Source organism: Panulirus ornatus, chromosome 8 (genome assembly GCF_036320965.1).
Source record: "Panulirus ornatus isolate Po-2019 chromosome 8, ASM3632096v1, whole genome shotgun sequence".
Taxonomy (NCBI): Eukaryota; Metazoa; Arthropoda; class Malacostraca; order Decapoda; family Palinuridae; genus Panulirus; species Panulirus ornatus.
In genome coordinates, this window is record NC_092231.1 from 2,200,961 (window position 1) to 2,216,105 (window position 15,145).

General features: G+C 46.0%; 1 protein-coding gene across 1 annotated transcript in view; it reads left to right on the forward strand.

Annotated features, from left to right (window-relative positions):
• LOC139749725 (suppressor of lurcher protein 1-like) overlaps positions 1–15,145 on the forward strand; it is a 58,750-nt gene that overhangs the window by 6,448 nt on the left and 37,157 nt on the right. The window contains exon 2 of the mRNA XM_071663905.1: positions 8,371–8,511. Within this exon, the coding sequence (XP_071520006.1) occupies positions 8,379–8,511 (133 nt within the window). The 5' untranslated portion in view covers positions 8,371–8,378. The remainder of the gene's footprint in view (positions 1–8,370; positions 8,512–15,145) is intronic.

Below are 15,145 nucleotides of genomic sequence, written 5' to 3' on the forward strand. Positions count from 1 at the left end.
TTGTAGGAGGGCGATGTTGTCGGAATGATTCCTGTCAGTGTTGATGATGGAGCGATGGACCTACTGGCATCGTGATCATATCAGGAAGTCATTAATATTAACTAGGAAACACAATCGTCTCACTTTTCTTGTCCTGTGAGACGCAGCGTTTGAGGGACTGGAAGGTGGTGGAGGTGACCTCGGATATGCCGAGCCAGACGCTCGCTGGGGCTGTCAGCGAGCCACGGGATAAGACATCTGCCCAGCGTTATTACAACTTCTTGTGGAACTGTTGTAGAGGTTAAGGATGTTAGAGGTGAAGCTTTTGTGAGCGAGTGTGGCTTAGCAGTCGTCATCCATGGCGTGGGTCAACCATTTTTTGTTACTGATGTAGAGGATGATTTCAAGTATCACGTGTGCGAGGATCTGCCAGAGGACGGTGTCAGATGCTTTCTTAATATGTATTGCCACTGATACTGTGCGGGAGGGGGGCTAAGGCTTGTTAAAGCCATCCAGGATGTGTTGTGCGAGGTGCTTGTTTAGTATGGTAGTAGAGTCATTAGGTACAAAACCAAGTTTGAGTGGGAATGGGATATTTTGCTTGATTCTGATAGGCTGAATTTTTCATTGTGTGGACGCTGAAGACAGTGGCGGTATAGTGAGGACTAGGAGGTAGGTGAGGGGCCCTCGTGGTGGGGGTGTGAGGGTCGTCGTTGTTCAGGGCCCTCGTGGTGGGGGTGTGAGGGTCGTCGTTGTTCAGGGCCGTCGTGGTGTGGGGTGTGAGGGTCGTCGTTGTTCAGGGCCCTCGTGGTGGGGGTGTGAGGGTCGTCGTTGTTCAGGGCCCTCGTGGTGGGGTGTGAGGGTCGTCGTTGTTCAGGGCCCTCGTGGTGTGGGGTGTGAGGGTCGTCGTTGTTCAGGGCCCTCGTGGTGGGGTGTGAGGGTGGTGAAGGGGAAGAGGGGCGTCGTGGGTCATCGCTATCAGTGGTGGCGCGGGAGGGGAGCCTCGTCCATTGCTTGGTGTCTGGGTACGCCCAGCGGCAGAGGCGGGGTGATCCTTCTTGTATGGATGAGAGAGAGAGAGAGAGAGAGAGAGAGAGAGAGAGAGAGAGAGAGAGAGAGAGAGAGAGAGAGAGTCACAGGTCCACCATCGGTCGAGCAACAGATCGGTGACATTGGTAACGCTGACGGCAGTTGTGGTCTTGGCAACAGCTTCCCAGGTTTGTGTTGTTGATCGTTAATAATAATGTTACATAACCCTGGGGATAGGGGAGAGAGAACACTGCCCACGTATTCCCTGCGTGTCGTAGAAGGCGACTAAAAGGGGAGGGAGCGGGGGGCTGGAAATCCTCCCCTCTCATTTTTTTTTTTTTTTTTTTTCTAAAAGAAGGAACAGAGAAGGGGGCCAGGTGAGGATTTCCCTCAAAGGCCCAGTCCTCTGTTCTTAACGCTACCTCGCTAATGCGGGAAATGGCGAATAGTATGAAAAGAAATGTAGGACTGTGTGTGTGTGTGTAGGTATGTGTAAACCATATGAAGGCTTTGGTACATATTTGTATATAGGGCTAATATACATGTGTATGAACGGCTCGTTAGCATGTGTATTGTAGGCCTGTATATATGCATGTGTATATAAGCTTATCTTTGTATAGCAAAAAAGTTTTCTCATTATTAGTCTGGATTTTGGAATAGTTTTCAGAAGATTACGTTATTTTTCATCATTCGCACGTTTCTGCATGAGTAAGTTAGTAACGAATATCCTTAACCAATTTATCACGTTAACTGGCGCAAGATTTAAGGATGGTAAATTTCGTAGCACTTTCCTCGGATATGTTCTTGTTGTCTTCTAACACTCACAGTGTTCAAAGTTTTGATCCAACATTAAGTATTTTCTTACCATTTGTTTGAAAAGTTAGAAGAAAGTATGGTAGATTTTATCTTCAACGCTGATTGGTTCGTTTCCCATGACGTCACTGTCATGGCGGCGGAATGCGTTCGGGCAGGGTATGTCTCCCGTGGTCGGGGAAGTTGTGTTACGTGTGGGCCGCTGGGTTCCGTTGCAGGAGAGAAGTTAAAGGAGAAGAGATCGTCGCTGAGAGGCAACGGACGCCATCATGACCAGCGTAGAGGCAGCGGGCTCAGTGATGACCAATGTAGAGGCAGCGGGCGTCGTGATGACCAGCGTAGAGGCAGCGGGCGTCGTGATGACCAAAGTAGAGGCAGTGATGACCCTTGGACTGCCGTATGAGTGCCTGTGCACGGAGAGGATGATGGTCACTGTAACAGTGCTGGTCTGTGGCGAGCTCCTGATGCAGGAACGCTCCCGGGGCCTCAAGCCTCTTTTGTGCCTCTCCTCCAGGGACAGCTCCTCTCCCTGGGAGACAATTTCTCTCCCCGAGGGACAGATACTCTCCCGGGGGAGATCTCCTCTCCCTGGGAGACAACTCTCCCCGGGGGAGAGCTCCTCTCCCTCCTGGTAATCCACTTAGGCCAGCCAACTAAGAGCAGGAGCGGCAGCGTCTCCCTCCATCCTCCGTGCAGCAGCCCAAGTGTTGAGGTCTTATCACCAGCTAAACCAGTTAGAGCCACGCGACCTCATTCGGGCCTGTGACCTGTTTTAGCCAGTTCAGAGGTCACGTGGGCCTCACACTCGTCGACTGAGATCTGTACAATTGACATCTTCTGGCATTGTTTTTAATGTATGTGTGTGTGTGTGATTACATGCTCAGGTTAACGAGTTGGTCGTGATGGTTGTTAAGCATCCGCTGGTTCTTCACCTTCACTGATGACGAAGTTCCCACATTAGGCTCGTGAAGTGGAGCTTACGAGTCGATACGCTTCACGAGTATTTACAATGGTTCCGGCTTAGTGACCCCTCCTCGTGTCGATAGCCGCAGATATTTATAAAAATTGGAGGAAATAACAAGTTGAATTTAACTCCTGAAAGTTAAAATTAACTTTAGAAAGTTAAATTTAATCCCAGGAAGGCATCCAGAGATTTCCTAGACCAGTTGGTCTTCCCCAGATGTTTGTGACGGCTCGAAGCGTCTCGTTATCCGAGTCATTACCCGAAGCTGTTTCGAACTCTCGCATTCCCGAGCGTTTTGACTCCCAGCCGGGGACAACGAGACCCGAGTGTTGTGCAGCACATCAGAAAACAGGAGGACGGTTGCTCACACCAGCGGTTATTGTCACGTGACGGTATATAGGCTTCAGCTGGTGCTGTGCGGCTGAACGCTGTCTCAACTGTTTCAGAACTGCAAGACGGCACTAGGGTCAGACATCAGCAGCTGACGTGTATTTATTCAGGAGTTCGATGATAATAACTTCATGTCTCGGCTGTCAGCCTCTGCTCTACAACACTGGTACGGTTATTGTACGAGTCAAACTCGTGGCGTTTGCGATCGTTCGGCCAAACAGGATCACTGGTTTAAAACGAAACGACCTCGTTACAGTCGTTACCATAACAGTTCCTCTTCTTCAAGGGCCTGGGTCCTGACTGTTGTCGTTGGTGGTTGTCGTACCACTGGTAAATGATGATGAAAATTGATTGCGATTTTTATCATTTGTGATCGCAATTTTGTTTTACCGTAGTTAACCATAACATTGTCAGGGAACATTTTGTTGGATACAGGGTGTTACATTATGAAGTTATGAATAATTTCAGCTCCATATATGTAAACTCGTATGTATATACGGAGGAGGGTGGATGTGTTGGAAATGAAATGTTTGTGGACACTATGTGGTGTGAGGTGGTTTGATCAGTGAGAGGGAGAATGAGTGAGGAAAGGTTGACAGAGAGGATATATGCGTCAGAGGTGGAGGGAACAAGAAGTGGGAGACCAAATTGGAGGTGGAAGGATTGAGTGAATAAGAATTTGAGTGGTCAAGGTCTGAATATGCAGGAAGGTGAAATTCGTGCACGGGATAGAGTGAATTGGAGTGATGCGGTATACAGGGGGTGACGTGCTGTCATTGGACGGAGCAAGGGTATATGAAGTAGTCAGGGAAAACCTCGGTAACGTCTGTGGGGCCTGGATGTAGATAGGGCGTTGTGGTTTCGGTGCATTACACATGGCAGCTAGAGTATGGATGTGAGAGAAAGGCATTTCGTTCGTCTGAAACTGGCGCTACTTCACTAACGCGAGAAACGTTGCACAAGACTGAATGAAAAGTATATATATATATATATATATATGGATCATTTCTTTTCTGAAATACACGTTGGGCTGAGCATCCTTGCTGTATACCTGTCAAACGTCTTCATAAACCTGTGATCATCCCCGGGTTGGTGTAGGTGTAGGAGGAAGCCCGTAGAGCAGAGCCAATTTGGCCGTTCGGCTGGCTGGCCACCAGGGAACCGCTTGAATCATGGTTGTTGTTGATCGTTATGTGAGGGAAGGGCCGGCCGCAGAAATGAGGAGAGTATATGGGGGAGAGAAGAGAGAGGAGGAAGCAGAGTTTAGTGAGGAAGTATATCCCTCTGGCTGAAGCCAGCTTAACAGAGCTGGTTTAGACGAGGAGACTGGTCACAGACGATGTGTGCTGATTCTTGTTACCCCCTCGTTCGACCTTCGGGTATGATGGTCTGAACTTTGACCTGACTGTTAGGGACTGTGAAGGGTCAGGCTAAAGGCTAGGCCATCATACCTAAGGGTCGTTCTGTCGTGCTTGAACCGTTGTGCTCCAGTGCTTCAGTAGCCCAGGCCAGCGGGCGATATTAAGATGTGTCTGTGATATCCAGGCATCTCCTGGAAGGTCTGGAAGACGACCACACACGGACAGAGCTTGCGTCTGGTCCACAATCCACGGTGAACTTCGTAGAACTTTTTTGAAGGGCAGAGTTGATCACTGTCTCCCTCACAGTTCTGCCAGGAGATATAGCCGTTTAGTAACCTAAGGCGAGGCACTCTCTCCTCGTGTCTCTCTTCCTCATTTTTCTTCCTCGCAAACATCTTTCCCATACGTTCTTTCTCTTGTGATATTCTGGGCGATGCCATGAATGCTGCGGAGGGAAACGTTGACAGTTTCAGCGGAAACTTACGAGACAGGATTCCCATAAACACCTGAGAGGACCGAGGGGTTTAACATGTTAGGGAAGTGTGGTGCAGATTGGATAAGAAAAGTGACAGATAAGTAAACCTTCACTACTAACTTTGGCCGTCAACAAGCGCCGTCTGAGGGCTGCAAACAGGGGAAAGATTACTATTTTTTCTCGCTTCAGACACAACTTGCATTGAGGAGGATACACGCAAAGGTGTGGTAAATCAAGCAAGAGAGTCTGGCAGCTGTCTTAGGGGAAGTTTGAAATGTATTGTATACTAAACCAAGAGGAGAGAGTCGTGCACGCACGTCAGAGACTGCTTTTGTCGCTAGGGGAGAGAAAGGAAGGTCGTCGCTCAGGGTTCAGTGCTGGGACCACTTGTATTTTCCGTTTTCGTAAATGATTTGCTCGAGGGATGCCATGCATGCCGGACTCGTGAATAAGGAGCATCAAGAAATACAGCATGACACCTGAACTGTTTGCAGTAGTGGTCAGATATAGAAGCGTATTCTCAATTAGTATAATGAAGATAGGAAGGAGCGAGAACAGACCAGACTCTTGACTGATATATTGCAAGACACTATGAAAGTTTACCCGTGGCGTGAACCATGGGTGTGATGTTCCCAGCTTGTCATCAGCAACTTGTGAAGGTCCCAGGAGAGACGGCCTTTATCTTCGTCAGTGTCAGAATTGTCCTCACGTGCCAAAGACGTTGCTGGGCTCCCTCTGCCTGTGGTTACGTTGCGAGCGCAAAGCCACCTTAAGCTGTATCATTGTCTGTTGACGGATGAGACTTTGTCTCGGCTGAGGAACTCGTCTATAAAGGAATCAACCTTTCCCTGCTATTAAAAGTAGCAACAGGATCCCCTTTAGAGGAAGAGCGAGAAAAATAATGCCTAAGAAGGAAGTCGCAACAGCTGTTTGACCCAAGCTGGATTCCGTCCAATCACTGCGGGAAACAGTCTTACAGGAGCAAGGGCAACCATAACTTGTCGGACTTACTGGAATGAGTTACCTGGAGGAGAGGAAACTGGAACTGCCAACACTAGAATAGAGGATTACTGGAACAGTCCTACACTGGAGGAGAGGAGGCTTCTGTCCTGGAACTATCCTTCACGGGAGGAGAACAGGCTTCTATCCTGGAACTGTCCTACACTGGACGATGATGGTGTTTGCGTTGACCTGTTCTGTGGAATCCAGACTACGTCCAGGATGTGAGGTTGCAGCAGGAGACTGGGCCAGGCAGAGTGAGGAAGGACAGGTGGACGCCGTGCTCCCAGCAACAGAGCAGCTGACTTGGATGAGTGACCGCACAATAGAATGGACGTCAGACTTTGAGAGAGCGTGAGGTGAGAAATTGGGGGCCTCGTGTGTCGCAACCTCCTTACTTACATGTGGAGTTAATCACACACACACACACACACACACACACACACAACACACACACACACACACACACACACACACACACACACTATTTCTTTGACCAGAATATAGTCAGCCATTTTCTCCGGAAGTCGACTTCCGGGCCCGAGCATCTTGCTTTTGGAACGTCTGTATATTACGGTTATCCCGAGTTGTGTTGCCATATACCACCAGACGACACTAGTGTTGCCATACGCCGCCATGTGTGTGTGTGTGTGTGTGTGTGTGTGTGTGTGTGTGTGTGTGTGCATTTCATGTCCAATAGTTCATTACTATCGTAATTAGTGTACAGGTCGACACAGAATATTGACGTCATATAAACACGTCCAAATTAGACAGACAACTAAGGTCGATCTCTAACTCTTCTATATATATATATATATATATATATATATATATATATATATATATATATATATATATATATATATATTTCATGATTGAGTTACATTGGTTGTGTGTTGGTTTGTTTCACTGTGGTAAAGGACAGAGGAGAGGGAGATGTTTAGGGAGAGGTCATGTATCGTACGTGTTACTGTGACCCCAGACTTGACCCCAGGCCCCCTGACTGACGTACAGGTCCCAGGTGGAGCCTCCCTCCCTGAAACTCGCGACCCCTGTGGCTCAAGCTGAGCGCGTCAAGCCGTGGAAGCTTAAGCTTTGGTCTATGGAACTCCTCCGGGGCGGGCGGGCGGGGAGGGGGGTCAGTTAGCTGTGGTGCTCCCGGCCATCAGTTAACAGCAGCCTCCCAACCATGAAGCTATGGGCCATGAAGCTACATTAAGCTATAGGACTTTCACCCATGAAGTTTTAATGCTCTAGAGCTACGGGTCGACGAAGCTATAGTGGAAGAGCAGCAGATATGTAGAAGCTTCCAGACACACGGTCTGGAACACTACTCCCAGCACCATCCTCACTCGCTCACTTGCTCTCACTGTGAGGGAACCCTGAGACTCTCTCTCTCTCTCTCTCTCTCTCTCTCTCTCTCTCTCTCTCTCTCTCTCTCTCTCTCTCTCTCGTACAAACATACACACGTGGGACCCCACGAGTGTAGAACTCCCTTTCCATACTGTGCAAATGGGTGATTTGAGAGAGAGAGAGAGAGAGAGAGAGAGAGAGAGAGAGAGAGAGAGAGAGAGAGAGAGAGAGAGAGAGCAACAAAGACTGTGCCTGGAACAAGAGAGTTGAGTTACAGTGAGAGTTTAGAGGCCATAAATTTACCCCACAGTGGAAAAGATATGAATAATGACTGACTTGATATCTTAAGGTCGTGCACCAGCTGGCCAACACCAGAGACAGTAAACATTAAGGTCGTGCACCAGCTGGCCAACACCAGAGACAGTAAACATTAAGGTCGTGCACCAGCTGTACAGAGATAGTAAACATTTCTTTGAGATATGCCACAGAGGAACAGCTGGAGGTTGTAACAACATACACAGCAAGGAACACATCAGAGAGGTTGTAAGAATGTAGAGTTGTAGTAAGAGAGTTGTGGATGATTGGGGTAAAGGAAGTTATGAAATTGTACCGATGACGTCACAGAAAAGTTGATGTATGTGTTATAGTAAAGTGTTGTATTCATGTATCATTTTGTGTTATAGTAAAGTGTTGTATTATCTTCATGTATCATTTTGTGTTATAGTAAAGTGTTGTATTATCTTCATGTATCATTTTGTGTTATAGTAAAGTGTTGTATTATCTTCATGTATCATTTTGTGTTATAGTAAAGTGTTGTATTATCTTCATGTATCATTTTGCGTTATAGTAAAGTGTTGTATTCATGTATCATTCATCGATCTTCATCAGAGAAAAAACATATAGAATATATAGATAATTGTGTGCTATTATTAAGTTGTTGTTGTTGTTAACACATGTGTTGTTGTCCTGCTGTTGATATGCTACATTATATATTACCACCACAACAGGTGTAGCGATGGCAACGGCTGCTCTCAGTGTTGGAAGGTGGTGTCAGCTGTCAGCAGTGCCGCTGTTCCTGCTCCTGCTGCTGCTCTCAGATCTCCCAGGGCCTCAGCAGTCGTCAGGCAAACGTCTGGGCGGCAACGAAGGTAAACCACAACACCATCATTATCAGTTGTGAACCTCGCTTCGTCTTCATTACAGGTCATGTTAACATTAATCTTTCCTCACTCAAGTCTGACTTTGTGTTGTCGTGCTCAAGTATCGTACCGTCGTGCTCAAGTATCGTACCGTCGTGCTCAAGTATCGTACCGTCGTGCTCAAGTATCGTACCGTCGTGCTCAAGTATCGTACCGTCGTGCTCAAGTATCGTACTGTCGTGCTCAAGTATCGTACTGTCGTGCTCAAGTATCGTACCGTCGTGCTCAAGTATCGTACCGTCGTGCTCAAGTATCGTACTGTCGTGCTCAAGTATCGTACCGTCGTGCTCAAGTATCGTACTGTCGTGCTCAAGTATTGTACCATTGTGCCCAAGTATCGTACACGGTGGATTGTGCACACCCTAGTTATGGTGTACAAGACGTATGGTGCATACCCTAGTTATGGTGTACAAGACGTATGGTGCACACCCTAGTTATGTTACACTTCATATATGGTGCACAAGCGATGTATGATGCTTACAATGTATATTTCACACAATGTATAGTGCGCAAAATACAGTGCATACTCAAATCATAGTGCCCACGTTGTGTATGGTACACACACAGTGTGTGGTACACACGAGAACGGTGCACACTAGGTATGGTGCACACACTAAGAACGGTGCACACTAGGTATGGTGCACACACTAAGAACGGTGCACACTAGGTATGGTGCACACACTAAGAACGGTGCACACTAGGTATGGTGCACACACTAAGAACGGTGCACACTAGGTATGGTGCACACACTAAGAACGGTGCACACACTAAGAACGGTGCACACTAGGTATGGTGCACACACTAAGAACGGTGCACACTAGGTATAGTGCACACACTAAGAACGGTGCACACTTGGGGTTGACTTCGTAATGTCCTGGCGAAGAGATTTAATCAGATCCAGAAAATTAAAAGTTGTAATCATTCAAGGGAGGAGGAGGAGGAGGGAGCTGTATTAATCATCTGAACTCTGGAGCTTATAATCATCAAGAGGAAGAAAAAGTATAAATTATTAATCATCAAGAGGAAGAAAAAGTATAAATTATTAATCATCAAGAGGAAGAAAACGTATAAATTATTAATCATCAAGAGGAAGAAATGTGAATTAGTAACCATCAAGAGGAAGAAAACGTCAAGATTATTATTCACAGAAGCAAAAAAATGTTTTGTTTTGATCATTTGCATCGTGCAAAATGGTACAATCTGATGAATCCACATGAAGAAAGTTTGCAAAATTTCCCAAAGTTTTATTTTTTCTTCATAAATGAAAATATTATTTATTCAGAGAAAATGAATATTTCTGAAGATTAAAAAAGAAATCGTAAATTTTTTCGAGGAATGTAAATTACCGGAGCTACACAGACGAGCAATTGTCAGCTTCTATTGATTTTAAATCGGCTGAGGGAGCCGTCTGCACCATCTGGGGCCTGAGGCGTGTTGGAAGGCTGGCTGAGAAGTGTGGTGGAAGGCCAGGGCGAGCTAGGGAGGTGTGGTAGTGTGGTAGAAGGCCAGGGCGAGTCAGGGAAGTGTGGTGGTGTGGTAGAAGGTCAGGGCGAGTCAGGGAAGTGTGGTGGTGTGGTAGAAGGCCAGGGTGAGCTAGGGAGGTGTGGTAGTGTGGTAGAAGGCCAGGGTGAGCTAGGGAGGTGTGGTGGTGTGGTAGAAGGCCAGGGTGAGCTAGGGAGGTGTGGTGGTGTGGTAGAAGGCCAGGGTGAGCTAGGGAGGTGTGATGGTGTGGTAGAAGGCCAGGGCGAGTCAGGGAAGTGTGGTAGTGCGGTAGAAGGCCAGGGCGAGTCAGGGAAGTGTGGTAGTGTGGTAGAAGGCTTGGGCGAGTCACTCCAGGGTGAGCTAGGGTGTGGCTGAGAGAGACGTGGTAGTTTCGATAGTCTCAGGAGAAGCGTAGAGCTGAGTCAAGGGTGTGGTGGTGTCTTGCCCCCTCCTGGGTGGGTAATGATGACTCACCTGAATGGATCATGATGGAGTGAGTGACCTCAGGTCTTGGCTGATGATGTACCTGAAGCTGCCATAATGATGGAGACGTCATGATGATGATGATACACTAATGTTAGAAAGACGTAGAGGCAACAGCGACCATGGCTTCAAGTGTTCTCTGCTCGCAGATGAACACCTTGGGTTGTCCAAGACAAGAACTACGAAGAACTGACGTCACTGCCCTGTCTGGAGAGGTTAGGGGCGGTGGTGTGAGAGAGGAGGGAAGGGGTGGGGTGTCCCTATTGACACAGCCTTGGAAGAATCACTTAGAAAACACTATTTTCAAATGAATTGCAAATGGCGCCCTCAGGGGGCGTTTACTGCCACTTTGTTACCCCATAAAGAAGAGAAAATGACGGCCAGGCCCGCGTGATCGAAGTGTGGCCGTTTCGCAGGAGGTGAATCGTCAGAGGAGGATCTAGGAGCCTCTTGTGGGTTCCAGTAAGCTTCTTACTGACGATACAAGTAGGATCTATGACCCGGACATGATCTCTGGTTCACATCAGGTTGTGTATTGTATCAACACGGTATTACAAAGGAATTTAGTGATATTCAAACAGCAACAGACCGCTGGGTCCCTCCACGGCTGTTTTGTGGTAGTGGCAGATGCCATCACACACTCAGAATACTGTGGTGAAAAGGTAGAAGGTATACAGATAATTCAGAGGGAATAATCTGCAAATTATTGATTTATTTTGACCATGGAAGCGCAGATAATGAAAGTCGTGGACTTGAAGCGAAGTATTAATCAATTTTTTCAACGTGTCTATAGTACTTCTTACAACCAATCTGCTTGGCCAGTCGTTCCATGTGTTAGCCAGCCAGTTTAGGAAAAAATACTTCGCCTCGTTCGACTTTGGGTGGGATTTGGACGCATTGAACTTGAACGGCAGTTCAGGTAATGCTATGCATGACTGATTTCGCGTTTGGGTCTTTGACGAAATACACTTCCTAGGTTCAGTAGAGGAAGTAGACTCAGGACTCTGTGGAGGGAATACAGTTGGCCTCTCAGGTGTTGAGGTTGTGATGTGTTATGTCTCCTGTACTCCACACACGTGACCAACCCCGGCAAAATATGCACGTTCTCTGGTCGAATGTTGTCATGGTAGATCACTGTTTCCTGTCGCTTGTCTTTGAGCAAACGTGAAGTTAATTGTTTGTGTTAACCTATATATATGATAATGTAAGCTATTGTGCGAGAGATATTCTCTCTCTCTCTCTCTCTCTCTCTCTCTCTCTCTCTCTCTCTCTCTCTCTCTCTCTCTCTCTCTCTCTCTCTCTCTCGTGTGTTCACTTTGTGGCAATATAATGCTGAAGCAGTGTCCCCGGACCTTGTCTCCAGACAGCGTCCCTCGCCTTCGCCTGGCAGGGAGATTCATGCGCCATGTTGGCCGCTTCCTCGCTCACTCGCCACCAACATTTCTGGTTAATTTAAGATTCATTCCGTCGTGTTCCATAGTCCAGATGAAGGTCTGGGAGAGAGAGAGAGAGAGAGAGAGAGAGAGAGAGAGAGAGAGAGAGAGAGAGAGAGAGAGAGAGAGATTGTGTGAGCGTGTGTGTGTGTGTGTGTGTTTCGAAGTCTTTTTTTTCTAGTGTGGATTTGTATATGGGTTTCCATGTTTGCTTCTTTGTATGGGTTTGTGTTTAAATTAGTCCGTGTGTGTGTATGTATACATGAATCTCAGAGAGCATATGTTTGTATGTAAGTATGACTAGTGTGTCGGTGCTGATGTATTCTGTGGCATATAGTTTCGTGTGTAATGTATATGGAGTTTGTAGTTGTCATCTGTGCATACTTGTTGATATGTATGTTGTACATACATGTTGTTCATATCGTATGTATGGTGTGTATACTCTAGTCTTCGTTGTGAGGCATGACTGAACTACAACTGTCTGGAGCCATTAGGAACACACGAGGAAAACGAAATTTTTTTTAGTGGATGAAAAAGTAAAGAAAACGGATCTTTTCGCTCTCAGTATTTTCCTCTGAAAATGCTTTACTTCCTTTGGTGCAGTGTATATATCCTCAGCGGTTGTGTTCACACTGGTAGATTCATTTATTTGTAACGGTTTTACAGTTATTTTTCAGCAGGTCATACAAATTTAAAACCAAAACTATTTGTCTTGCAGTAATTTCTTGTATACAACCCACATATACACACATTATGTAATTACCGTTAATTTGTATGCATGTCCATATGTATGGCTGTACTGTAGTTAATTTAGGTATACTCGTGAAATGATATTACATGAGAGGAAAATGGGTGGAGGAAGAATATAATGAATATGTCGAAACCTTTACACTGTAACCAGTGTGTATGATGTGAAGCAAACCTTCAACAGACGAGTGAGCCTAATGTGAAGCAGACCTTCAACAGACGAGTGAGCCTAATGTGAAGCAAACCTTCAACAGACGAGTGAGCCTAATGTGAGGCAGACCTTCAACAGACGAGTGAGCCTAATGTGAAGCAAACCTTCAACAGACGAGTGAGCCTAATGTGAAGCAAACCTTCAACAGACGAGTGAGCATAATGTGAAGCAGACCTTCAACAGACGGTTCAGTGTATGTGAAGAAGACTTGACTTGTTGAAGAGTGACATATCGAACAAATGAGCAATATAAAAATCATACATTTACAACAGTAATACAGAATTTCGAAAAAAAAAGTATTATTACTTTTTACAGAATACTGACAACAGAAAATTATACCTTGAGCCGGCGGGCGGTCTGAGGCTGTTGTCGGTATTGTGGAGAAAATCATATTTTCTCCTGTGGCCTCAAACTTTGTGCCCGGGAATTGATTTATGTGTCGTTGCTTCAGTGCGACGTGTCCCAGATATAACTGGAACTAAGAAACTTATGAATTTTTCACATCATCCGTGGCCAGGGTCTGTCTGAGGTGCGTGTCCGATGCATCAATGACAGAATCTGAACACCAACTCAGTTATTCGAAGCACTGTCACACAGCGTCCATATTTCATTTTACTCTTTCCTCTCCAACAACTATAACTCGAACAAAGTAGTTCATTTTAAAATTAGAATGATTTTCTCTTGCTCGTATGTTGTTAGCATATACATGATTTTCCAGTTGGTTTCGGTAATTTAGCCCCTCGGTGTTGAAGGAATTTACGGGCTAAGCGTGGAAGGAATGAGGAATGAAACGATATTCAACGTGAGATGGAAAGTATGGTTTGTTGACATTTTGTTGATGGAGTACTTCCCGAGCCCGACGCTTGAGGGCAGATGGACCTGGAGTCGCATTGCATATCAGTTATTTTTATTTATTCTATTTGTTTATAAATTTAAATGTTTCTTGTCTGGTAATTTTAGCACCTCGTTAGGCTGGCAATGTAAACATGAGTTGGATCCACATCAGATCGCAAGAATGTACTGAAGATGTTCATGAAGAATTTGTCCTTGGACAGTGCTGAATATGTCCTTGAATAGTTTCGAGTGTGTCCATGGGCATTGCTAAGTGTGTCCTTGGACAGTGTCGGGTGTGTCCTTGGACAGTGTTGGGTGTGTCCTTGAGCAGTGGTAAACGTGTTTTTGGACAGTGGTAAGTGTCCTGGGGCGGTGTTGAGTGTGCCTTTGGACAGTGTCGAGTGTGTTCATGGACGGAGGTCTTGTCCTTAGCCAGCCAGCCAGCCATCATCGCTTGCCCTTGGAGCGGGTGTCGTCTCTCTTAGCGTCTCTGTTAACGAGGAACACGACACTTGAGGCTCGAGTTTTTCTTTAATCGCCAGCCTGGACCTCGACGCTCCGGTTCTCATTCCTTCTTCAAACTCTCCCGGGAATTTTCTTTGTCTGGCTGACTCGTTACTTCTAGTACTCATCTGTTGTTCTTTTGTTTGTGTCACTCGCTATTGTTTTTTTTTTGTTTTTGTAATGCCGTTTTCTATCATGCATGAAGTCGCCATTTTGATGTCATTACTCCGTACGCTCTTAATTTTGCTGTTTATTGAAGTTCTCTTTCTCGAGTCTGTTCCTTTGTCCACCATCCGGATCTTTTGTTCTGTAAATTCCTCTTTTTTTTTCTCTCTCTCTGTCGTGTTTATCTTGTGCTTATGGAGTCTACGAGCGAGTAACAAGCAGGACTGGGCTGTGAATATAAGAGCAGGAGGTAATTAGTGTTCCACAATATCTCACACATCCTAGAAAAGGAAGAAGATAAAGATATATTGATCCCTCCGTGGTATAGTGGATAGTGTCCATGATCATGACGCATCCACGGGCCACTCAGGGTCGAGCGCATAGGTTCGAATCCTGGTTGCGGCAGTCGGCCCACAGTCAACCCAGCTGTTCATCCACCCTAAAAGGTTGGTGGATAAAATGGGCACCTGACTCAGGCTAGGGTATATATATATATATATATATATATATATATATATATATATATATATATATATATATATATATATATATATATACGGTTAATGGGATGGCCTTGATTTGGGCCTCAGTTGCCCGTGCCGTCTCAGCTAACATTAACAATAATAAAAAAAAAAAAGATCCGAGGCTCCTGGTAGGTCACGAAGCGCAGATCCCGGGCTGGAAGGCCATGTAGGTTTTTACCACAGTTGTAATAAGTCGTAGT